The sequence below is a fragment of the Balaenoptera acutorostrata genome, chromosome 6 (genome assembly GCF_949987535.1).
Source record: "Balaenoptera acutorostrata chromosome 6, mBalAcu1.1, whole genome shotgun sequence".
Taxonomy (NCBI): domain Eukaryota; kingdom Metazoa; phylum Chordata; class Mammalia; order Artiodactyla; family Balaenopteridae; genus Balaenoptera; species Balaenoptera acutorostrata.
Genome location: NC_080069.1, coordinates 24,546,708 through 24,573,146, shown reverse-complemented (window position 1 = coordinate 24,573,146; position 26,439 = coordinate 24,546,708). Strand labels below are relative to the sequence as shown.

Sequence of the window (26,439 nt, the reverse complement as noted above, 5' to 3'; positions counted from 1 at the left end):
TGGCTTTCCGAATAAAGTCCTTATTCCTTGCCTCAGCACCTTGTCTCCCAATTTATTGGCCTGTCATGTGGCAAGCCGGCTTGGTAACAATATGATCTTCCAAAGTAAAGTTTAAAAATTTCTAAACATAAAAGATGGCGACGCCTGAGTGCCAGGATTTCTACACTGTGAAATAAGCAGGGGTTTGCATTTGCACCATTAGTCACAATTATTAATCACAATGATTAGTTTCTTTTGCTTTCATTTAATGCCTAATCTGGTGTGGGGGAGGAAAAATTCTTGTCTACCTTCTTTGGGTCTTTGGCTGGGCCTAAGACTTAAATTGACGTAAGACAGATTAACAGGAGAAAAGCATACACATTTTATTGAATTTTTACATGTACATGGGAGCCTTCCCAAGAGAAAGAAGACCTGAAGTGACCAGAGTAAGAAGCTTTTACACTTTTTTAGTCAAAGAAACAGTAAATTTGTGAAGAATTGATAGACAAAGTGGTTTGGGTTATGGGTAATGAATGGTGAAGTAACAAGGAAGATATGGGTTGTTTAACAAGGTTTGTTTATGCAGCCTTCATGGCCTTAAATTCGCTGTGTCTGGTGATAAGAATGTCTTCCCTCCTCCTGGTACAGGGAGGGTGCCTTTCACAGGGGAGGTCTATATCTTGCCTTCAGGAGGACAAAGGAGGGTCACAGTGTCCTTGCATGGCTGTTTCTCAAGTATTTTAATTCAAATAATTAATATGTCAAAGTGGCATATTTTGGGGTGATATATTCTGAATCTTTTTACTAGGTACCCTCAGGGATAGAATTCTTATCTTTAGTTTCTAGTTCATTTCTCTATTACCCACTGTGGATGAAATCTACCTGCTCAATTTTTTTTTTTTAATGTCATGGTACCTCCACATGGGATGGAATGATGGCTGTGAAACAACACCTGCTAAAGAGAAGGTGCAGGTGGGAACAGCTGTGTCCACTATTGAAGCATTATGGCTATGGTTTTGTGGGTTGACATATTTCTAACAAATATACTAAAATAATAATTTTGTCACCCATTATTAGGAAGCATTGTAATGTTCATGACTTCCATTAAGAGTCCTGAATTCTTCACAGTGATCTCTTAAAATTTTGTTTTCCCTAACTTGTTTTTCTAGGCTGATCCAATTGAGAACATATTTGAACAGAATCTAAATATCAAGTTTTACATCAGTTCCAGATCCACATCTCCATCCTCATACAGTGGAGACGAAGCAGACCCAGTGAAGGTGCCTCTCTGGGGTAGCTTTGCTTCAGAACTTTTCACTTGTAACAAACAAAGGGAGACTGAATCCCATTCAGAAACATTGCTGTTTCTCTCCTAATCAGATGCATTGCTTAGGAAGAGTCTATAGAGAATATTAAGTTTAACTGATAACACAGGAAGATTTGAAATTCAAATGAGAAAACTGCTCCTGAAAATCAGTGAAAAAAGAAAAAATTCTACCTGCACTTGAACAGAGAACTTAATGATGGGGTCTACTATGAAGCAAGGATTTAAAAGAGCAGAGAGCACAGTTAGGTGAATGATGAAATGGTCAGTAAAACTTGTGGTACAAAGCATGAGGGGACATGGTCTGGCAGGGAAAATTTTCTTGTTATTTGCAGTGTTTTAATTAACATTACAGAGTCATGCTGTAACAGGAATATTTTACACAATCATATCATAACATCAAGTCTGGTATTATGTAAGGCATAAAAATACATTTGCTAAACAGACTCACAGACTTCGAAAACAAACTTATGGTTGCCAAAGGGGAAACATGGGGTGGAGGGATAAACTAGAAGTTTGGGATTAACAAATACACACTAGTATATATAAAATAGATAATCAACAAGGACCTCCTTTATAGCACAAGGACCTCTACTCAGTATTCTGTAATAACCTATATGGAAAAGAATCTGAAAAAGAATGGATATGTTTATATGTATAAATGAATCACTTTGCTGTACACCTGGAACTAACACAACATTGTAAATCAACTATAATATAAAATCAAAAAAAAAACAAACAAAAAATACAAATAACCCTCAGAGACCTTCCGTCATGCAAGAAACCACAAACAAACAAAAACAAAACAAAGAAATACATTTGTGACTGCACTTAAAATTAAAGATAATTTCATATCTCCTATATAATGGGACATAAAACAACTATTTGCCCTTCATGTTAATCAGAGAGCTTGACTCTCTGCAAAAGAAAATGTTTCCTCAAGTGAAAGGGTTTGGTGTCTCCCAGCTCATATTCTCCCTCTTCAAAAATGCTATTCCCTTCTTTCTCTGCATCTCATTCACCCTGAATAATCTAGGCAGGGTTCTTTGCTGCCCACTTTGGAATTCTGGAGGCGAGATGGAGAGTTCTTCTGGAGACATGTGGTCTGCTTTGGAAAATTTCAGTGTGGTTTATAGCCAGGCCAGACCTTGTTTTCAAATTCTGCTCAGAGCCTCTAAAATTTTGATAACACTTTTATTTTATTGTTTTAAATTTTTTTTTTTTTTTTTTTGCTGAGACATGCAGATAATTTTTATTTATCACATGTTAATACTTATTTCTACTTGTAGAACAGAGTCACAGATAGAAGAGCAGGCTGTTAGTAGATATTAGAAGGGTTCAGGGGTCTAGCATAGCATCTAGTACACAGTAGGTGGCTCAGTAAGGATGTGTCATAGCTCTCAAATGCCAACTTTTGGTACAGTAAACTGTCAATCACTTTTTATGTAGATGCCTTGGATGGTTGATACACTACAGTTTTGTCAATTAGGGATTCCTTTTTTTGTTTTTTTATTTTTATTTTTATTTTTTTTGGTGTTTTTTGTTATCTTTAGAGGTTAGGTGGTAGGGCCCCCTCCCCCCTCCCCAACAGAATAGTATTCTTATTAGAAGTTCCTAAGACGGGCAATTCCAGCATGCAAAGTGTGATGGGACATAGCCGGGAAGATGAGAAATTGAAGCCATCATCTAGGGGTAATATTGTTCTCCATTAAACCCATTAACATGCAGGATCCTCATTTGCTTCACGATGGTGCTTTTACCAGATTCTCCAGCACCCAGCAGCAGCAGGCGGTGCGTGGCCCGGTAGACCTGCTTGTCCTTCTGCAGCTGCTTCTCGATCTTTTTGTTGGCCTCGCGCTGCGCCTTCTCCTCGTTGCGCTGGTCCTCGGTCTTACTGTTTCCGAGGCAGCCCATGGCAGCGGCGGCGGCGGGGCGCGGGGCGCGGCCGGGCTGCGGCGGCGGCGGCGGGGCCGGGCGCGGGCGGCCTCACGCGGGCGGAGAGGGCCGGGGCAGCGCCGGGCGAGCGGGCCGGGCGCGGGCTCGGCTCCTCGGGGAGGAGCGCGCGGGGCGGACTGCGGGCCGCGCGGGGAGGGTGGTGTCGGTCTGACCGAGCCGAGCGCGCGGCTCCCGGCCCCTCGAGCCGAAGCCGAGGGGTCTGATGGCCGCCGCGGACCGAGGCGGACCAGAGCAGGAGCTGCGGGAGCTGCTCTATTGTTTTAAATTTTTAACAATAAAATATTTCCATCATGGAAGAAGGTACAAGGAATAATCTATCACAAGCCCATAAACCTACTACCCACAAATTTAGCAAAACAGTTTGCCATTTTTGATTCAGATAAAAAGAAAATTAATTTGATACTGAACAGTTGAGCCCATCTAGCTTCATTCTTCTTTTTCCTGGGAGGTGATTGAATATTCTGAAATGGTGTGCATTCTTCCCTTCACCTTCTTATATTTTATATCATAAGCATGTATCCTTCAAGTTCACAGGATTTCTTGGTCTGCTTAAAACACACAAATATTATCCCTATTGTTTTACAACTTATTATTTTCACACTATTTATTCATGTCAAAACAGCTCATTAATTTTAACTTCTGTGTAGTATTCCAGTGTATAAATATACTTGGATTCACATAACCATGCTCCTTTTGATCAGTTGATGACTTTTTTTCCTTATTACAATTTCTCTATTATAATGAGCCCGTTGGGACCCACTTGCCTATATACATATGGGAGAATTTGTTAGTTGTTGGGTGGTGAAATGCATATTTTCAATGTAAAATTTTGCCAACTGATGGCTTAATGTTTTTGAAACAATCACAAATTTTACAGAAATATTTCAAGTAGAGTATAAATTTATTTTTCCTAGACTATTTGAAAGTTGTCATTTGATTTTCCATCACCTTGAGTTCTTTATCTTGTACTCTGACCAATAAGAATATTCTCCTACTTCCTATAATATATAATACAACCATCTCACTAACATTGATGCATTACTATCATCTAATCCTCAGACCACTTCAGGTATCACCAACTGTCCCCATGTGTCCATTATAGCAAAAGGATGCAGTTCAAAATTGTACTTTGCTTTTGGTTGTCATCTCTCATTAGTCTCTTTCCATATAGAAGAATTTCTTAGTCTTTCTTTTACTTCATTACCTTGATACTCTTGAAAGTCACAGGCTGGTGTAGAAGAGAATGTCTCTCTTTTTATACAAGTGTTTCCTCACGACTTGATTCAGATTATGCATCTTTGTTAAGAATATCACAGAAGTGATACTGGGGTCTTCTCATTGTATCCTGTCAGGTGGTATATGATTTTGACTTATTCCATTATTGATGATGTTTACTTTGACCTCTGCACTAAGGTGAGATTTTTCCAGGCCTCTCCATGTTGAAATTACTTTTTCTCCTTTGTAATTAATGAGTACTTTGTAGAGAGGTACTCTGAAATGGTAAGTACCCCATTTCTCACCAAACTTGCAATTTATTTATATCTGTATGGACACATAGTATTTTTAATTTTATCCATGGCTTATAATCCATTATAGTCTTAATTTATTCTGGCATTCAAATGGCTGTACAGCTCATCTGTATTTTCCCAGCCCTAGATTTAGCCATTTCTCCAAGGCACTCTGATTGCTTTTAGTGGAAAATGGTATTTAGAAGTCAATATCTGGGTGTTAGGTGTGCTTATTGCTATTGGGGTATCAGTATTCCAGAACGTTTTATTGGATAGAGATGGAGAAAAATATATTATATATCAGTCTCTCTATATGTATCTATTTATCATCTATTTGTCCATCTATCATCTCTACCTACCTAGCTGTCTACTTACTTACCTATAAAAACTATGAGTTCATACACATATTCATACCTCTAATTTCAATCCAACATTATAGGGTTCATTCTCGTTTTCTCTCTTTCCATATTTGTAGCTCCTTTCTGTGATGATAGTGAGAAACTTGCCTTTTATTATTCTCAATATGCTTATTATTTGAGTGGCTCTATTCTCTGTGACCAATCTGCCATCTCTGCAGCTAACCCATCACTTCTCACACTACATGGGCTCTGCGTCCCCACCTTAAATTACCCTCCATGTGCATGCTCTTCTCACTTTGCTGGGCAATAGAGTTTTTAAAAACCAGTTTCCACTCTCACTTAGCAGCATGTAAGAGTTCTCATTTTGTTATACCCATGTCAACCGTTGCTGCTACTAGACATTTGAAATTTTGTAGTTCTGATGAAGTGGTGTCTTATTATTGCTTTCATTTTGTCATGCAGAGATTTTTAATTCTAATTACTAAAATTTATCAGTCTTTCCTTTTATTGCTTGAGCTTTTTAATTGTTTTCTAAGAAATCCATTTCTATAGTATCCTTCTGTCCCCAAAGGTTTGAAAAGATTTAAAGTTTTGCTTTTTTGCATTTAGGTCCTTAAATCACCAGGAAATTATATCTTTGTTTGCTATGAAGTAGGAATCTAACTTTTGCCACCCTGATACCATGAAAGTTAGTTGTCCAAGTACCATTCACTGACTAGTCTATCATTTCCCTAACAATTTGTAATGTCACTTCTGTCATGTACGAGCTATTTTTAGTTAGTTACTTATTTGTTTTGTTGTAAAATATACATAACATAAAATTTTCTATTTATTCATTTTAAGTGTAGAGTTCAGTGGCATAAATTACGTTCACAATGTTCTGCAAACATCACCATTACAGTATTTATTTCTCAAACTTTTCCATCTCCCCGAACAGAAGTAAGTTTTATCCTCATTAGACAATAACTTGTCATTTCCCTTCCCTTCAGTCCCTGGTAAACTCTGAAGTACTTTGTGTCTCTATGAATTTGCCTATTCTATATATTTTATATAAGTAGAATCATACAATATTTGCCCCTTTTTGTCTGGCTAATTTCACTTAATATCTTCACATTTCATCTATGTTATAGCATGTGTCAGAATTTCAATCCTTTTTAAGGCAAAAGAATGGACAAGTAGATCAATGGAATATAATAAAGAGCCCAGAAGCATACAGTGGACCAAAGAGAGTCTCTTCAACAAATGGTGCTGGAACAACTAGACATCCACATGGAAAAATATAAACCTAGACACAGACCTTACATTCTTTATAAAAATTAATTTGAAATTGATCATAAACCTAAATATAAAATGCAAAACTACAACATAGGAGAAAATCTCATTGACCTTGAGATTGGTAATGAGTTCTTAAATATAAAACCAAAAGCATGATCCACTAAATTATTGATAAGCTGGACTTTATTAAAATTAAAAACCTCTGCTCTGCAAAAGACAATGTCAAGGGACTAAGAAGACTAGCCACAGACAGGGAGAAAATATTTGCAAAAGACAAATCTGATAAAGATTTGTTATCCAAAACATACAAAGAACTCTTAAAACTCTACAATAAGAAAACAAACAATCCTGCAGCTTAGCACCTTGGTATTTACCCGAATGAAATGAAAACTTACCTCTACACAAAATCTTGTACGTGGATGTATATAGCCACTTTATTTATAATTGCCCAAACTTGGAAGCAACCAAGATGTCCCTCAGTAGGTGACTGGATAAATAAACTGTGATACGTCAAGACAATAGAATATTATTTAGTGATAAAAATAAATGAGTTATGGAGCCATGAAAAGACATAGGAATCTAAAGTGCATCTTACCAAGTGATAGTAGCCAATCTGAAAGGGCTACATACTGTATGATTCCAACTATATGACATTTTAGAAAAGGCAAAACTACATGCTGTAAAAAGATCATGTAGTTTCCAGGGGTTGGGGGTGAGGTGATGAGCAGGCAGAGTAGAGAAGATTTTTATGAGAGTGAAACGATTCTGTATGGTGCCATACTGATAAACATATGTCCTTATACATCTGTCCAAACCCATAGAATGTACAGGGCCAAGAGTAAACCCTAATGTAAACTATGGACTTCGTGTGATTACGATGTGTCTGTGTAGGTTCATCAAGTGTCACAAAGAGGCATTTTTTTCTTCATAACTTTGAAAATTTGGCAAATGTTCTGAATCTCCTGCATTTACTATCAATTTCTTGTATTTTTTCTCCATTGTATTTGTCATTATTCAAGTCTATATACTTATATGCTCTGCTCAGCTGTGCAGCATCTTCACTTACAATCAAACCTTATTCCCCAGTAACATCTGTAAGCATCCAATTCTTTCCATTTCAAAACGTATTTTCTACTATTTCCTCGGAAAGAAAAATTTTATATCATATAAACAGCCCAATTTCATATGCTTTTGAAGTCTAATTTAAGAAATGTAATCTAAGTTACCTGCACCCATTTTTAGATTAGTAGTATTCACAAAATCTTGCTGAACCCTCTATAATTGATTTTAATGTATTTCTACATATTTACAGCCATAAATCCCTTCTACATTTATAAGACAAGTAGTTGAAGAAATCTTTTGAAGATTCTGATCGTATATCTACTTAATGAAAGTATCTTTAAATACGTGTATGATTAATATTCTCCTTTTAATGTAGTCTACATGCACATGCTATGACACACATTTAAAAATAGCCAAATTGATATAAAGTATATGAAATATACATGTATTTTGTTTGTAGAGATTGAAAGCATAGATTTAAATTACTTAAAATATATTTTCAGCTTTGTGAGAATTTTAGTTTTATTGTGTTTTTGTCTAACAAGTATTATTCTTTTGTCTTACTTGAGAAATAATTTAATTCTTATAATTTTGGTGACAGGTAACTTGCCTATATTTATTTTTGTCTCTTTGATTCAGATCACAGATTCTGCTCACCTTCCAGTTCACACCCCAACGATAAAGAGAAAGGAATATCATAATAGAATCCTCTTTCCAACTCAGGTACTTGATTTAGTTATAAACTTAGCAGGTCCTTGAAAAATGAGAATAAGTTCGTTTTGGTCTCTAACCCCTCCCTCCCTCCCTCTCCCCTTCCCTCCCTCCCTTTCTCCTTTCCTCCCTTCTTTCTTTTCTTCCTTTTTTCTTGGAGACTTCTGGTTAAACATAGTAGATTCAAAAATGCCTACACTTTTGCTTTCTAATGAAACTTGTTAAACAGACTAAAGAGAGAGAGTAGACAAATAAGTCAACATAATTTTGAAAGATGGAAGAACCTGAGTGAGGGGTTAGGAGAGCTGAGAAATATGAATGTCAGGTGCTTAGAAATGACTTGCCAAAAAGTCACAAGATAATTAATACTTTGGAAACCTAGAAGGATTCAGGGATTAGGGACACCAAGTCCTTTAGGAGGCAGAGGTGACATGTGGTGCTGAAAAGAGGGGAATAAATTGAAGATCTGAGAAAAAGCAGGTAGCCCCTGTACACACTCAGTAGAGTATGAGGATGACATCCACCAGCTTATGTGACAGGAAAATGGAATACTATCCTTGAGCTGTAATCCTTTTATTTTACTCAATGAATTTATTACAGCAGATATCGTTGAAAGAAAGAAATATATTTTTTGGAAATATCAAACAGTGGATCACAGTGCTACACAGGCACCTCATACGTCATCCTAGGGAACAGACTCCGTACTCATTGGTTTCCCCAGCCAGTCCTGTCGAGTGTCCACTCAGGGACACACAGTGCTGAGCAGGACAACTTTCCTGCCCTCAGCATTGTGACAGTCAGAGATGCCTTAACCATAAATGTGTCCTAGCATATTAAAGAAAATAGGATTTTAAATGGGGAATTATGTGCCCATACAATTCTCCTAGGGCAGCAGAGGCAGGCTCTGAGCTGAGCTCCCAGGAGCATCTCCTGCTGCCAGCATTACTCAGTCTCTGCTGAGCCTGGGACAGCCCCACCTTTGTCGCAAGAAGATGGTGAATCTGGAAGCTGCCACCACTGCTGCAGCCCTCAGAACCTGCAACTTCTGCCAGAGTCAGGAAAGACCCTGTTGCTGCAGAGTTAAGAGAGCTTCCATCAAATTCAGAAACCACCACTGCAGCTGTGACCTCACACTCCCTCTGTCAAGATCCAAGCCAGTAAAATGGATGTGCTACATCAGGCATCTCTCCCATCTTGACTCAACTCAAAGTCTTACAGAGAGTTATCTTATTAGTGGAGCTTACATCAGGTCCAAAACTTAGCTCCAAGGGAGTCTGGGAAATGTAGTTTTTAGCATTTCATCTCTACAGTAGTAGAATTGCAATGGGGGTTGAGGGAGTCAAACCATCATATCCCCTACAATCATATCTCTTTATTTCCCTCAAAAAGCATGTGGGTTCTCATGTCACACAACCTGTGTAGAAAAAGCTCCAAAAACTTGTCCCGTGCCTTTTCATCAGAAGAAAGGTGCCTTCTGTCTAGACTCACAGAAAGGCATGGGAACAGCCTATGAAGGCCATGTCTGGGTAAGTGTCAATATTTTGGTTTCAGATGAAGTCTTAAAGAGTTTATTAATCACTTTTCACCATGTGTGCACAATATTTTTCAGAAATATTTATGATATGTTATATGATATTAATTATATGCAATTGAAAATCATCTGAAGAATATGATTTCAGAATAAAGTTTAAGTGTCCCCGATAGGATATTTTCAAATTTCCCAAAGTTTTCTGTTTAGACCTTACTTTGCAATGAACGAATGCTAAAATCCCTTCTAATGGTGTAAATTTGACTTCCAGTCAGTAATAATAAATTATGAAACTAAAAGTGAAAGAATCTTCTTCAGAAATATTTAAAATCTGAGTTGAATTTGAGGCTACCAAAATTGAATTTAATCTTAGGTAGAGGCAACGCTGTGACTAGTGTTAATGGAAATGGTATTGATCTTATTTTCACAACCTAAGAATTGTTTAGTCCTCAAAGGAATTATGTTATATAGTTCTGTTCCAATCTTTAACAAGTGGTAGATTTATAACACATTTTTTTTTCATTTTTATTATTTTAATTTTATATGTAATAATTGGGTAGTATTTGATGTTTCAGCTTGGATTGCTTTTATTTGTTTTTTGAAAAATAAAAACTAAAGATTCCAAAGAAAGCAGGGATGAAAAAAGGATGGCAGAGGGCATTGGCTGTAGTGTGTGACTTCAAACTCTTCCTGTATGATATGGATGAAGAAGAAGACTCAACACCCAATGTTGTAGTTAGTCAAGTGATTGACATGAGGTAAGCTTCGAAAGGGAGAGTATTTTTTATCAAAAAAATCTGGGAATAAAAATGGTTTCTGAAATTTTTAAAAATAGTGTTGTCATTTAACTTATGTTAAGTTTCTAATTTTCTCCATTGCCATGTGAACTTTAAAATAGAAGATTTCTGCCTAAAGTTTGCATCATTACCTCTTGGGTATGGATTATAATTGTGTAATATTTGTAATAGTTTATTTATTTATTTTTTTTAGTCAGAAGTTTATATTCTTATGTGTGTGTGTGTGTATGTGTGTGTGTAGCAGAAAAGGAAATACAACCTTAAAACCAGATGCTCTTTATATTGAGATATAATTCGTATATTATAAAATTCACCATTTAAAAATGGGCAACCCAGTGGTTTTTAGTATATTCACAAGGTTGTAAAACCATCACTACAATCTAATTTTAGAACATTTTCATCACACCAAAAAGAAACCTTTATTAGTTAGCAGTCACTCTACATTCACCCCTGCCCCCAGCCCCAGCAACCATTAATCTGTTTCTATCTCTATGGATTTGCCTATTCTGAATTTTATATAAATGGAATCATACAACATGTGGAGTTTTGTAACTGGCTTCTTTCACTAAGCATAATGTTTCAAGACTCACCCATGTAGCATGTATCAATACTTCATTATTTTTCATGGCTGATGCCCTTTATCAGGTTGAGAAAACAGCCTTCTCTTCCTGGTTTGTTGAGTGTTTTTATCTGTAAGGGGTGTTGGATTTTGACAAATGCTTTTTTTGTGTCTATTGAGAAGATCACATGATTGTTTTCCCCTTAATTCTCATGATGTATTACATTAATTGTTACTTGTATATAGAACCAATCATACATTCCTGGGATAAATCCCACTTGGTCATGGTATCTAATCTTTTTTATAATATGTTGGATTGGGTTCAATAGAATTTTTGAAGATATTTGCATCTATATTAACACAGGATATTGGTCTATAGTTTTGTTGCCTTGTGATATTTTTGCCTGGTTTTGGTATTAGGATAATACTGACCTCAGATTATGTTGGAAAGTACTCTCTTCTCTTTTATTTTTGAAAGAGTTTGTGAAGGATTGGTATTAAATATGTTTGGTAGAATTCACTAGTGTGGTCATCTGGTCCTGGGGGTTCCTTTATGGGATATTTTTTGATTGCTAGTTCAATCTCTTTACTTGTTATAAGTCTATTGAGATTTTCTACATCTTCTTGAGTCAGCTTTAGTACCTTGTGTTTTTCTAGGAATGTTTCCATTTTCTTTAGATTATCTAATTTTGGGAGCATACACTTGTTCATAGTATTCCCTTTTATTTTCTGAAAGGTCAGAAGTAATGTTCCCACTTTACTTCTGACTTTAGTAATTTGAGGTTTCTTTCATTTTTTTCTTGGTCAGTTTAGCTAAAAGTTTATCAAGTTTTGTTGATCTTTTCAAAAAGCCAACTTTTGGTTTTCTTGATTTTCTCTTATTTTTCTATTCTCTGTTTTATTAATTTCCACTCTAAACTTTATTATTTCCTTCCTTCTGCTTGTTCTGAGTTTGCTCTTCTTTTCCTAGTTTCTCAAGATGGAAAGTTAGGTTATATATTGATTTGAGATTTTCATTCAATTATCCTTTCTGACCCCTTTTCTCTCTCCTCTCCTTCTGGGACTCCCATTATATATAGTTTAGTATTCTTCATGGTGTCCCAAGGAACTCTGAGGTTTTATTAATTTTTCTTCATTCTTTTTTCTTTCTTTTCTTCAGACTGGATAATGTTAATTGACCTGTCTTCAAGTTCAGTGATTCTGCTTTCTGCCAGCTCAGTTCTGTTGTTGACCCCTTCTGGTGAATTCTTCGTTTCAGTTATTGTCCTCATCAACCTTTGAATTTCTGTTTGGTTCTTTTTTGTATTTTCTATTTCCTTATTTATATTTCCTACTTGGTGAGACATCATTCTCATACTTTCATTTAGTTCTTTAGGCATGATTTCCTTTAGGTCTTCAAACATATTTAAAATAGCTGATTTAAATCTTGGTCTGGTAAATCCAATATCTGGGTTTCCTCAGAGATAGCTTCTATTGATTGCTTTTTTCCTGTGTATTGGTCATACTTTTATGCTTCCTTGCAAGTCATACAGTATATATTTTTTTAAACTGGACATTTCAAATAATACTATTGTCAGCTCTAGTTATCAAATTCTACTTCTTCTCCAGGATTTGTTATTGTTGTTTGTTGTAGTTGTTGTTTGTTTGTTCAGTGAATTTTTCAAACTAATCTATAAAGTCTTTATTCTTAGTCATGTGTAGTTATTTGATGTCTCTACTTTGTTAGCTTAGTAGTTAGCTAATGATTTTGCAGAGATTTCTTTAAACATCTGGAACCAGTGAATCTCCCACACTTTGCTGAAGAGCTCTGTGTGCAAGTGGGGTCACTTCTTCAACACTCAGCCAGGCAGTTGACAACACGTTATACTTGTGCAAAGCCTCAAGAATATTGGAAGAGATAATGGCAGAAAACCTCTGAAATTTGATGAAAAACATTTATCTATGCATCCAATGTCAGCCAGAGGTGAGAACTTATGTCCTTCTCTGGTCTTTCCTGAGCATATGCATAACCCTAGGCATGTTCACAGTTCTATGCATGTGCATGATGCTCTAGATTCTTAGCAATATGTCAGACCTTTTCAAAACCCCTATGGATATCTCATTTTCTAACTTTTCCTTTTAAGAGTTTTGGTTAATCTATTATTTTGTCCAGCTGTTAAGCACTGCATAGGCAGCTATGCAGTTAAAATGCTTGCATGAAATAGTTTTTTATAAGTTCCCCTTGGGGAATAGACTTTTCCCTGGGAGACCTCTGAATCAAGCCTAATACTCCAGCTCCTTTCTCCTTCTTCCTCCTCTTTCCAGGTCCCTCAGGTGTCCAGTGGCTTCTAGGATGCACTGTGAATGCAGGCTGCCATTTTTCAAGGCTACTGAGGAGCTGGAAATGGAGCATGGGACTAGGGCGAGTTAAGCTACCACAAAGCTCATACTTCTTACCAAGATTCGGCTTTTTTTTTACTTTTTTATTTTAAATAAATCCTCCTCAGATTGCCACAAACCTTGGTTAATTTATAGAGTTCTAAAAAAGTTGTTTCTGATGAATTTTGCTAGTTTTCTCATTTCTTTTATGAAGGAGAGAATCTTCAGAGATCCTTACTCTGCCATTGTTGCAAATGTCACTCCAGACACTCTTTAAGTGTTTAATAAAGAATATTGAATCGGTGAACTTATAGAAAGTGTATCCTTCGGGGAAAGGCAATATGCTCTCTGCTCCCCCTGATTCTTCTGCATCTTTTCGGCTCCTCTACACTTTTCTCTTAGTGTCTCTGAGCATCTGTCCTTGGCCTTCTTTTCTTCCTTCTCTGCACACTCCCTGGGTGGTCCCTTCACTTCCTGTGGCTCCAGGTAGTGAGACATTTATTCATAGTATTCCCTTACACTTCTTTTCCAGGTGTAACCTGCCCTGTGATGGCTGTGTGCTTGCTCAGCCTGAACTTTCTCCTTATCACAGATTCTGTGGGTCTCTACATTCATCCTGTCTTATTTTGATTCCTTACTCACAAACTTTGTTTTGTATTCTTCACATCAGCTCATGTCATCTTTGTCAGAAATTTGGTATTACCTTAAATAACTGATACAGGAAACTAGATAATCTTGAAGGTGACTTTAGAAAGTTACTCTTGATGTAGATTTTTAATAAGTTGGTTTGGGAGTGTGTGTGTTTGTGTGTGTGTGTGTGTGTGTGTGTGTGTGTTTCATTTTGGGGACAGGGAAAATTAAAGTGGTGCTGGAGCCAAGGAGTCCAGCTTACAATTGTCCATCCTTCAGATCAAATGAGTGTCTGCATTAAAGCGGTGGCTGCAGGAATTACAAAAGAAGAGACAGGTGCAGGAAATATTACTAAAGTGACCTCATGGGACATGGTGAGTGGCAGAAAAAGGAAGATGAAGAAAAGAGTTGCAATACCAGATGGTACTGAGGTTTTAAGTCATCAAGACTGAAAAACTGAGGGTCACATTGACAGCTGTAGGGATATAATGGAGAATGGTAGCATTGGGGGAAAGAAATGAGTTTGTTTTAAGTGTTGGAGAAGCCAAAAATTATCAAGTGAGCTGAATCAAACAGACTTCTAATTTCAACCAAGACGGAGTAACAGGGGCCATATTTATATTTAACCTTCCCCGTGAAATAACAAAAGAACTGATTTAAGGTTCTGGATATCAGACAATGAAGGGAAGTAAATGAGGTGAGCTCTATACTTGCCCCAGGTTACTGCCTTGTGAGAGCTTACAGTATATAACACAGAAATTGGAATCCCAGGCAGACCCAGGTGAACTCCCTGAACTGAAGAGATGAAGCTGAGAGTCCAGAGAGACCCAGTAGCCAGAGTTCACAGGACAAAGTACAGAGCTAGAGAGGAGAGAGTGAGAGAGAGAGAGAGAGAGAGAGGGAGAGAGGGAGGGAGGGAGAGATTGAGAGCATGCACTAGCTCTGCATGGATCTACAGAGGATCTAGCTTGAGGATTCAGCAGATTACTGATCAGCACATACATGTGAGGAAAACTACAAAATGTTAGCAAATCGAATCCAATATTATGTAAAAATTATATTGCATCTTGAGCAAGTGTAGTGTATCTCAGGAAAGCTGGTTTATGTTAAAAAATCAATGTATTTTACCGTATCAAAAAATGAAAAAGATCATGTCAGTAGATACCGTAAACACTTTTGACAAAATCATATATTCTTGATGAACACTTAGAAGGGAGCATCTTCCTCCTGATAAAGGGCATCTATGAAAATCCCACAGCTGACATCATAATTAGTGGCAAAAGACTCAATGCTTTCTCCCTAAGATCAGGAACAAGACAAAGATGTTTGATCTCACCACACTTATTTAACATTGTATTGGAAATCCAGGCCAGGGAAGAAATAGAAATAAAATACATCCGTGTTGGAAAGAAGGAAGCAAAATTATTCATAGACAAAATGAATATCTATGGAGAAAATTCAATGTAATCTACAAAGAAGCTATTAGAACTAATCAATGAATTCAGCAAGTTTGCAGGATGCTTGATCAATATATAAAATAAATTGCATTTCTTTATACTCGCAACAAATAATCAGAAATCAAAATTAAATAAGTAATGCCATTTGCCATAGCATCAAAACATAGGGATTTCCCTGGTGGTCCAGTGGTAAAGAACCCGCTTTCCAATGCAGGGGACATGGGTTCCATCTCTGGTTGGGGAACTAAGATCCCACATGCCCTGGGGCAACTAAGCCTGCGAGCCCCAACTATTGAGCTTGTGCACCTCAATGAGAGAGCCTGCGTGCTGCAAACTACAGAGCCCATGTGCTCTGGAGCCCTTGTGCCACAACTAGGGAGAAGCCCACACACCACAACTAGAGAAGCCCAAGCACCACAACGAAGAGACCATGTGCTGTAACAAAAAGACCCCTCATGCCTCAAGGACGATCCCATGTGCTGCAACTAAGACCTGACGTAGCCAAAAATAATTAAAAAATAAATAAATAAGGAAAACAAATAAAATAAATAAATATTAAAAAAATACTTAGAAATAAATCTGACAAAAGATGTGCAAGACTTGTACACTGAAAACTATAAAATATTGATGAAAGAAATTAACAAAGATCTAAATAAATAGAGAGAGAGACTGTGTTCATGCATTGCAGAACTCAATATTTTAAAAATGTGATTGTTCTCAAAATTGATCTATAGTTTTAACACAATCTTAATCAAAATCCCAGTAGGCTTCTTAATTCTTTTTGTAGAAATTGACAAGCCGATTCTAAAAGTCATAGGAAAATGCAAAAGAGTTAGAAGAGCCAAAACAACTTTGAAAAAAAAAAAAACAAACCTAGAAATATATGTACAAATATATATATTTCTAATATACATATAAAATATATTTACATATATATTTTTAACATGCACATAAAATATACTTTCATATATAAAACATTTGTAACTATATTTCTGCATTTTCTGTTACTTTAATATATACAATATTTTCAACAAGTTGCAAAATCTAGCAACAAATGAAATTGGAATTTTAGATATCTATGTGTAAAAAAATCAACTTTGATTTATACTTTTTACAATATACAAAATTTAACTCAAAATAGACCATAGAACTAAATGTAAAACCTAAAACTATAAAGCACCTAGAAGTAAACATGGGAGAAAATATTTCTGATCTTGGATAAGGCAAATAGTTCTTAGATACAACATAAAGCACAACAGGTAAAATTTAAAAATTGATAAATTGGACTTCATCAAAATTTAAAACTTCTGCTCCTTGAAATACATTGTCAAGAGAAGTAATAAAAGCTGCAGACTGGAGGCAAATCAAATATCTGGTAAAGGACTTATATCTAGAATATATAAAAATTCTTAAAACTTAATATTGGGTTGGCCAAAAGGTTCATTTGTTTTTTTCTCTAAGATGGCTCTAGTAGCACTAAGTTGTCTTTGACTTCATTCGAAACAGTTTTGTTAGATTGTATGTGACAGCTGTTATATCAGCGTGCATTAAAAAAAAACTTATCAAAATTGGTGGAATTTTGTGTAGCCATTTTAATATTGAAGATGGAAGGAAAAAAGCAACATTTTCGGCCCATTATGCTTTATTATTTCAAGAAAGGTAAAAACACAACTGAAATGCAAAAAAAGATTTGTGCAGTGTATGGAGATGGTTCTGTGACTGATCAAACACGTCAAAAGTGGTTTGCGAAGTTTCGTGCTGGAGATTTCTTGCTGGCTGATGTTCCACGGTCGGGTAGACCAGTTGAAGTTGATAGCGATTAAATCGAGACATTAGTTGAGAACAATCAACGTTATGATTATGTGGGAGATAGCCGACATACTCAAAATATCCAAATCAAGTGTTGAAAATCATTTGCACCAGCCTGGTTATGTTAATGACTTTGATGTTTGGGTGCCACATAAGTTAAGTGAAAAAAACCTTCTTGACCATATTTCCGTGTGTGTTTCTCTACTTAAAGGTAATGAAAAAGTTCCATTTTTGCAACAAATTGTGATGGGCAATGACAAGTGGATACTGTACAACAATGTGGAATGGAAGAGATCGTGGGGCAAGAGAAATGAACCACCACCAAACCACACCAAAGTGTATATGGTGGGATTGGAAGGGCGTCCTCTATTATGAGCTCCTTCGGAAAACCAAAGGATTAATTCCAAGTGCTGCTCCCAATTAGACCAACTGAAAGCAGCACTCAACGAAAAGCGTCCAGAATTAGTCAACAGAAAATGCATAATCTTCCATCAGGATAACGCAAGGCTGCCTGCTTCTTTGATGACCAGGCAAAAACTGTTACAGCTTGGCTGGGAAGTTCTGATTCATCCTCCGTATTCATCACACATTGCACCTTCGGATTTCCATTTATTTCGGTCTTTACAAAATTCTCTTAATGGAAAAAAGTTCAATTCCCTGGAAGACTGTAAAAGGCACCTGGAACAGTTCTTTGCTCAAAAAGATAAAAAGTTTTGGGAAGATGGAATTATGGAGTTGCCTGAAAAATGGCAGAAGGTAGTGGAAAAAAAGGGTGAATGCATTGTACAATAAAGTTCTTGGTGAAAATGAAAAATGTGTCTTTTATTTTTATTTAAAAACCAAAGGCAATTTTTGGCCACCCCAATAATAAGAAAATAGCCCAATTTAAAAAAAATGTGCAAGGGATTTGAAAAGATACTTCAATAGAGAAGATACATATGTCAAATAAGCACATAACAGATACTTACATGCTCAACACCATTAATTATTAGGTAAATTCAAATAAAATAACCATGAGGTACCACTTCACATCATAAGAAAGACTAAAATTAAAAAGATTATTTCAAGTATTGGGAGGATGTGGGGGACCTAGATCTCTCATATATTGCTTTGTAAATCATATAACCACTGTTAAAAAGAGTTTGGCAGTTTCATAAAAAGCTAAACACACACCTAATATATGATCTAGTCATTCTCCTCCTAGGTATTTCTACCAGAGAAAGCATATGTCCATAAAGACATACATGAACATTCATAACAGCTTCATTTAAAATAGCCCCAAACTTGAAACAACCCGAATGCCCATTAATGGGTGAACGCATATGTTGTGGCATATCCATACAATGAAATATTACTCAACAATACATAGAAATGAAGTGTTCATCCATGTGGCAACATGAATGCATCACAAAATTGTTATGCTGAGAAAAAGCCAGACAAAAAGACCACATATTGTATATTTCATTTCTATAAAATGTTAGAAAATGCAAATTAATCTAGAGTGACAGGAAGCAGATCAGTGGGGGAGGAGGGAAGAGTGCTAAGGATGGGGGGTAGGGGTTACAAAGCTGTACCAGGAAACTTTTGGGGGTGATGGACATGTTCATTACCTACAGTGTGGTGATGGTTTCACAGGTGTATACATAGATCAAAACTTACCTAATTGTTCACTTTAAAAACGTGCAGTTTATTATATGTCAAGTCTATCTCGGTAACATTTAAAAAATATACAAATGAGCTGATCTGAGGGCACATGGCCCATCTTCTAGGGACCGTGGCTTTGGAGTCAGACAGGTGCTCCTTCCTAGTTCCCTGTGAATGGTGAGTCAGGGACAGCCCAGAGTTAACTTGTGTTTTCTGATAATATGCGACAGGCCGGGTACTGCTGATACAATGTTTTGACCACTGTCAGTTACTACAAAAAAGAATGTTAAAAATCAGGGAAATTAAAATTGAGGATTATGTTTATGTATTGTTTTACTCGCTTTCCGGTGATTCTACTCACTCCCAGTGTCTTGCTTTTCCTTCAGGGATGGAGCGTTTTCTGTTAGTTCAGTCTGGCCCTCTGATTTTATTCCTGCAAGGAGAAAGGAAATGCCTCGTATGTTTAAGGTAAGCTTGCATACTGTCATTGGATCCCTTGTATGTTTTGTTTCATCCCTTTTCTGCCTGTTCCTAGAGGTCAGGGCTCCTTGGGTTACTGAAGGTACCTGGAGGTTGAGGTTTTAGAAGTGCTGTGGGATAGTTTCCCTCCCTCTCCCACTTGCCACAAGAAATCTAGCCCTTTATTCTTATTCAAAAATACTATAAATAGCTTTTGGCAGGTGTCACATCTTTCATTCTACAGTTAAATCTGAGACTTAAGATACAAATGTTCCTGAGGGTGTCCATTCATTCCACACTAAGGTAACAGGACAGATCTAATTCATAGCTGAAAACAGGGGAAGCTTACAAAGCAGAATGGTACTGGGGTGGGGGGTGTGAAAGAAGAAGGAAAAAACAGTAACAGAGGAAGAGAGACCATATACTTCTGGGTCAGACATAGAGGAAGGTCGCCGATTCATGGACCTACAATAGCATGAATGTGCAACTTCTAAAACTAGAGGTACTTGGTAAAATAAGTCTCCTCTGAGACAATATTTTGAAGTCATAATTCAGATTCAAGCCAAGAGTACAAAATGGAAAAATTGGGGAAAGATGTTGTTTTGCAAACTCTAAAAAATAGACACTCTGCTCTTTAAAATTCATGTAAAAAATAAAAGTGATTCTGGAATGGATTAAATAAAGTGACAGAGAAAGCAAAGGACTGTTATCCCCTCGAGACCCATGTGGTTACAGTCAACCTAGGAATCTTGGTTTAACAAAGGCCAGACAGGAGTATTCTTAGTTCCTTAGTGCAAAGATAGACATCTATTTAGACTGTACCCAACCACCAAGAGACTACAAAGACCTGGCCATTTGGAACTGACTTACAGTGGGAATTTATGATGTCATTGCTGCTAACTTCATGCTCACAAAAGAAAGTTTTATATATTAGAGTTCTGCTAGCTTAATTATATACCTTAAAATTTAAATCTGATTTGCCATTTACTAGTATAATGTAAGTTATAGGCATGTAGCAACAAGGAAAACATGTGTTTTTGAATATTTCTAACTTAACAACAAAAAACTCCTGAACATTCTGTAATATCACAATTGATTATGATGATTGCCATTGCAAAACACATTGCCGTTTCAGAGATAAGCTAAAGATGCAAAGCTGTGTGTTAGAATTAAAGCAATAGAGAGACTCAGAGTGGAGGTTCTGGCATCAGACTGCCTGCATTCTACCCTGCTGTGCTCCTGTCCTCTCACTGATAAAATGGAGAGAATAGCAGTAACTAGGCACTGAGGTTTCTGTGAGGATTTAATCAATTAACACATGTCAATTTCTTAGAGCAGTTCCTGGTACAGAGTCAGCATTCAATAAATGGTAGCTATTTCCATTTGATGAAGTACAAGACTTTAGGTAGTCAGAGAACACCGGTGGTTTTATGAGGATCAAAATAGAAGTGCTTCTGACACTTTGCTTTGGGCCTGCTTCTGATACTCACGTCATCTATTTTACTACCAGGAAGAGGGTAATGTTATTTAACATTTCGTTTAACAATGGTGAGTTTTATGAAAAATGCTAGACAGGCTGGCATAAAGAATGCTTGCTTTCTTATAACCTAGATATTCCTTAAATCATTCTAGGTCACAGCTTCCCAGCTCTCAGCACCTAGTAATAGATATTCAATCCCAATCTTAGCAGATAGCGAGAATGAGAAGAGTGAGTGGGTGAGCGTGCTGAGTGAATTGCACAAAATATTGAGAAAAAGTCATTCCGGAGACCGCTCAGTCTATGTTCTGAAAGAGGCTTATGACAACAATCTACCCCTGATCAAAACCACCCAGACAGCTGCAATCATAGGTATGGATTTACAACATTTATCCCGCTAGGTTCCTACCTTTCACCACAGTCCCAATGTTGAAATCTGAAAACCTTAACTTTATCCACAATTCATTTGTCAGCAAAACCTGAGTGAATGAGGCTTACCCGGGGGTGGAGGGTTGTCTTCCCACTTCTATCCCACAGCTACTCATCAGATTCTCTGCAAAAATATATTTGATTATATGATGGCTCCCCAGGTCCTGCCTAAAAGGGCGTTTCTTTAATCTACCTTTCAAGTCTTTTCAATCTACCTTTTCAAGTCTGAAAAATTATGAGCTCCCAAACACATCTGGCCCCAAACACATAAGGGGTGTGACCTTGTGTGTAACTGTGAACTACCTGCCTTAAGGGCAGAGACTGTCTTTCAAATCCCAACGCCCAATACTCAATAAATAAGTGAAAATCAAGTGAATCAATGAATGAAATGCTAAGATCAATACTGAAAGTTTTATCAATAGACAAGAATACTTGCATCTCTTAAACAGCATTTCTTCTGCATTAGATACTGGTGACAATAGAGCCACTTAGCTATTTCCTCCTGGGGGTCACGGAGCTAGTTACTAAACTTCATGTGTTAAATGCAGATAATTCCAGTTTTTCAGTTATGGAGAGGATTAAATGAGCTTATATATGTAATATCTGTGCTTTGTATTCAAAGCCTTCACGTAATGTGCTATCTTTGCACTTTTTTAGTTCTCACTCTGTTGTGACATACCTCCCCATGCTGTTTTAGCTCAGGCCAAGGTCACCAAATTATTTTATAAAATTTTTTCATTCATGAAACATCACTTATTTATAGCAAATTTGACAGTTTATCATTACTTGAATATTATACTTTCTCTAAGTATTCATAAAGATTACTTTGTAAAATGATCTTTCTGTTGAGAAAAGTAATGTTTTATTATGCTTATTTCTGTAATGTGAAAGAAAAATCATAGTGCCAATTATTTATTTTTATGTTTCTTTTCACTGTAGTATTGCTAAATATATACTTAATTTGATTTCTACACTTTTTCAACATTGATAAACTTGTCCAGTTTATCTTATTAGCTTCACTTAATGTTTGCCCCCAAAAATACTTGATATTTTAATTTATGTGTCAAATATAGATCACAAAAGAATCGCTCTGGGAAATGAAGAAGGGTTATTTGTTGTCCACGTTACCATAGATGGTAAGGAGAGTATTTACTGTTCTGGAATAACTTTAAACTCTAATAGTAATAATATCAGGTTCTTCTCTTCTTTTCTGTAAAAGAAATTTTCCACATCTGGTTCGATGTGTTTTCAAGTCAACTGATGACTTTTCTCCTTTCAGAGATCCATAATCTTCCAGAGTCCAAATATCTTTTGAAAAAAAATTTTATTGGAGTATAGTTGATTTACAATGTTGTGTTAGTTTCAGGTGTACAGCAAAGTGATTCAGTTATACATATACATGTACTCATTCTTTTTCAGATTCTTTACCCATATAGGTTATTACAGAAGATTGAGTAGAGCTCCCTGTGCTATACAGTAGGTCCTTCTTGGTTATCTATTTTATATATAGTAGTGTGTCCAAATATCTTCACAAGTGATTTTATCTAATAAGTGCGCTGTAAGAACTTAGTTTACCGTCTTCAAGTTGGTGCATGAAAGGAAACACTTCTGCTTGAATCCCCCTCCCCCACTAGTACATTGACACCACAAAGAGTAACAACATAAAGTGAATACTTCTCAGATAAGACCGCAGAGTTCTCTGTTTCTGTTTTTGTTTTGTTTGTTTTTGTTTGGCTCTCATGGTTGTTTGAGGGAGAAATGGGGGAGTAGATGAAATGAAGAGGAGTCATTGTAATATAGATGTTCTCTTGAATGTCTTGCACTCTAATGATAAGTTAGTTAAAGGAGAACCTGCATTTGAAGGGCATTAGCTATTCTCCATTGAAGGCTTCCCATGCTGTGTGGGTGACTCAGTCCTGGTGAGGAGACCCATGAAAGGTCCACCAGGTGCCAGCATAAGAGCAGGGACTTGTCTCTCTTTGTTCAGCACTGTATCCTATGCACTTAAACAGTGCCTGGCACATAGTAGTCAATCAACAAATGTTTGTGTAATAAAGGAATCAATTTAGTGCCAGAAAAAAAAGGACAGTTTTGTTCCCTAAAGAAGCAGTATATTGGGAATTCCCTGGTGGTCCAGTGGTTAGGACTCGGCACTTTCATTGCCGGGGCCCTGGATTTGATCCCTGTTCAGATCTAGATCCTGCAAGCTGCATGGCAAGGCCAAAAAAAAAAAAAAAGAAGAAGCAGTATATTTCCACTTGTCAGACATTGAGGGTGTTCGCCTTGCTGTCTGGAATCTCAGGACTGAATTTAGTGCTTTATTATGCTAATTTTATGTTTAAGGTAATTATGTTATCTATGGAATAATTATCTTTTTTTTTTTAACCTATATAATTTTTGATCTCTTATCCTCTTCCTATCCCTTTTTGGTCCTTCTCAAACCTACCCTTTGCGTTTATGTCTGTGATTTTATTAGAACCTGATTTAAATCCATTGGAGTAAAAATCGGAAAGAATTTTAAAATAGGAAAACATTCTTCTGCACAGCAAAGGAAACCATCAACAAAAGGAAAAGGCAACCTATCGAATGGGAAAAAATATTTGCAAATCATAGCTGATAAGGGGTTAATATCCAAAATATATAAAAACTCATAAAACTCAATAGCAAAAAGCCTAAGCAATCTGATTAAAAGATGGACAGAGGATCTGAATAGATATTTTCCCAAAGAAGACATACAGATAGCCAACAGATACATGAAAGGTGCTCAAGATCACTAGGGGAATGCAAATCAAAGCCACAATAAGATATCACCTCATACCTGTTAGGATAGCTATTATTAAAAAGCCAAGAAATAATGTGTTGGTGAGGATGTGGAGAAAAGAGAACGCTTGTTCACTGTTGATGGGAATGTATATTGTTGCGGCCACATGGAAAACAGTATTGAAGTTCCTCAGAAATTAAAAATAGAGCTACCATGTGATCCAGCAATTCCACTTATGGACATTTATTCGAATAAAACAAAAACACTAACTTGAAAAGATATCGCACCTCCATGTTCCTTGCAGCATTATTTGCAATAGTCAAGATATGGAAACAACCTAAGTGTCTACCAATGGATGAATGGGTAAAGATGTGAGATATATATACATACATACATATATATATTATATATATTATAAATAAAATATATATATAATATATATATATATATATATATATATATATATATATATATATATATATATAATTCAGCCATAAAAAAGAAAGAAATCTTCCCATTTATGACAAGATGAATGGACTTCGAGGTTGTTACTCTAAGTGAAAGAAGTCAGACAGAGAAAGACAAATACCATATGATCTCACTTATATGTGGAATCTAAACAAACATGTTCATAGATACAGAAAACAATCTGTGGTTGCCAGAGGTGGGGGTAATGGGCAAAATGGGTGAAGGGGTTTTAAAGGTATAAACTTCCAATCATAAAATAAATAAGTCCTTGGTATGTCATGTACAGCAACATGATCATAGTTAATAATACTATATTGTGTATTTGAAAGTTGCTAAGAGAATAGATCTTAAAATTTTTTATTACAAGAAAAAATTGTAATTATCTACAGTGTTGGATGTTAACTAGATTTATTGTGGTGACAATTTCTCAATACACACAAATATTGAATCATTATGTTGTACACCTGAAGCTAGTATAATGTTATATGTCAAATATACCTCAATAAAGAAAATAAAAAAATAAGAAAACATTGCTATTTGAAGGTGACTTGCTGTTTTATTTGTAGAGAAATTACTCAAGTTGATGACACTAAGAAGATTTATCAGATCATTTTTATTGGGAAAAATTTCTTAGTTGCTTATGAGTAAAATTTGGAGAACAGTTGAAATAAGTAAACAGAAGTTATTATGAATTTTAAAATGACTTACAAATATGCTTATTTGTGTAGAAATTATTCGCATTGGCTACATGAAGAAGATTCACCAGATTGAGCTTATCCCCCATGGCCAGATGGTTGCAGTGATCTCAGGACGAAGTCACCATGTGCAGCTGTTTCCCATGTCAGCTTTGGATGGACGAAAGACTGATATTCACAAGCTGGCAGAAACCAAAGGGTGCCAGACCGTGACTTCTGGAACAGTGTGCCAAGGGGCCCATACATGCCTCTGTGTGGCTAGGAAAAGCCAAATCTTCTGTTACAAGCTGTTTCAGAGCAAGAAAATTTCTCACAGAAAATTTAAAGAGCTCCAAATCCCAACCAATGTCCAGTGGATGGGCATCTTCAGCGAACAGCTCTGTGTAGGATTCCAATCAGGATTCCTGAGATACCCCTTGAGGAGAGAAAGAATTCCATACAGGATGCTGCACTCCCATGACCCTACACTGTCATTTATTGCACATCAACCAGTGGATGCTCTCTGTGCAATTGAGATCTCTAGTATTGAGTATCTGTTATGTTTTAAGAGCATTGGAATTTACACTGACAGCAGGGGCCTCAGATCTAGGCCAGCTGAACTGATGTGGCCAGCAACTCCAAGTTATTGCTGTAAGGCTATCTTACAATTTATTTCCTTGTCTCTCTGTACATTTCCAACCTTGTTATTACAATTCTATATCGTATGACTAAATGTTGTTAATGACGGTTTTATTTTTGAAAACTACATCACTGAAGAATTTTCCTAAGTTGTCTATGTCTTTTTAAGTAGAATAGCTCTAAAGAAGTTATATCTAAGTCATACATGTGAAATAACTTAGCCTTTAATTTATACTATATTCATAGGATAATTTACCTTGAATATATTCTTAATCCAGGTTGTTGCTTTTTGTAAGCTCCTAAGTAGATATCTTCATGGTCACTGAAAACCACATAAGCATTAATTAACCATAAGAAATAGTTACTAAGTAGATTACTTTTTGCCTTTTAGATTTAGCTTATGTAAAGTCTACATAGAATGTTCCTAAATACTTTTAGCCTATTTGATATTTCATTGATGCAGGCCATCATTTTATAAATTTACTATAGCATTTTTTATTCACTTAGAGAATAGTAATTGAGCACTTAATATGAACTTACTATGCTAAAAGTTAAGGGCACAATATTAAACATGGT

At 36.3% G+C, this 26,439-nt stretch overlaps 2 protein-coding genes across 2 annotated transcripts in view; one reads left to right on the top strand and one right to left on the bottom strand.

Annotated features, from left to right (window-relative positions):
• The window catches only part of LOC103014414 (serine/threonine-protein kinase MRCK alpha-like), a 217,196-nt gene that overhangs the window by 18,086 nt on the left and 172,671 nt on the right, over positions 1-26,439 (top strand). The window contains exons 5-10 of the mRNA XM_057547872.1: positions 8,103-8,186; positions 10,321-10,460; positions 19,343-19,424; positions 21,048-21,264; positions 22,395-22,457; positions 25,279-25,875. Of these exons, the coding sequence (XP_057403855.1) occupies positions 8,103-8,186; positions 10,321-10,460; positions 19,343-19,424; positions 21,048-21,264; positions 22,395-22,457; positions 25,279-25,875 (1,183 nt within the window). The remainder of the gene's footprint in view (positions 1-8,102; positions 8,187-10,320; positions 10,461-19,342; positions 19,425-21,047; positions 21,265-22,394; positions 22,458-25,278; positions 25,876-26,439) is intronic.
• On the bottom strand, positions 2,853-3,239 carry LOC130704542 (guanine nucleotide-binding protein G(s) subunit alpha-like). Its single transcript, XM_057547892.1, has one exon. It carries the CDS (start codon positions 3,215-3,217, stop codon positions 2,990-2,992), a length of 228 nt encoding a protein of 75 aa, XP_057403875.1. The 5' UTR covers positions 3,218-3,239; the 3' UTR covers positions 2,853-2,989.

What these genes read in the sequence shown, in the direction of transcription:
- LOC130704542 (XM_057547892.1), bottom strand. Translation starts at nt 3,217, where the DNA reads ATGGGCTGCCTCGGAAACAGTAAGACCGAGGACCAGCGCAACGAGGAG.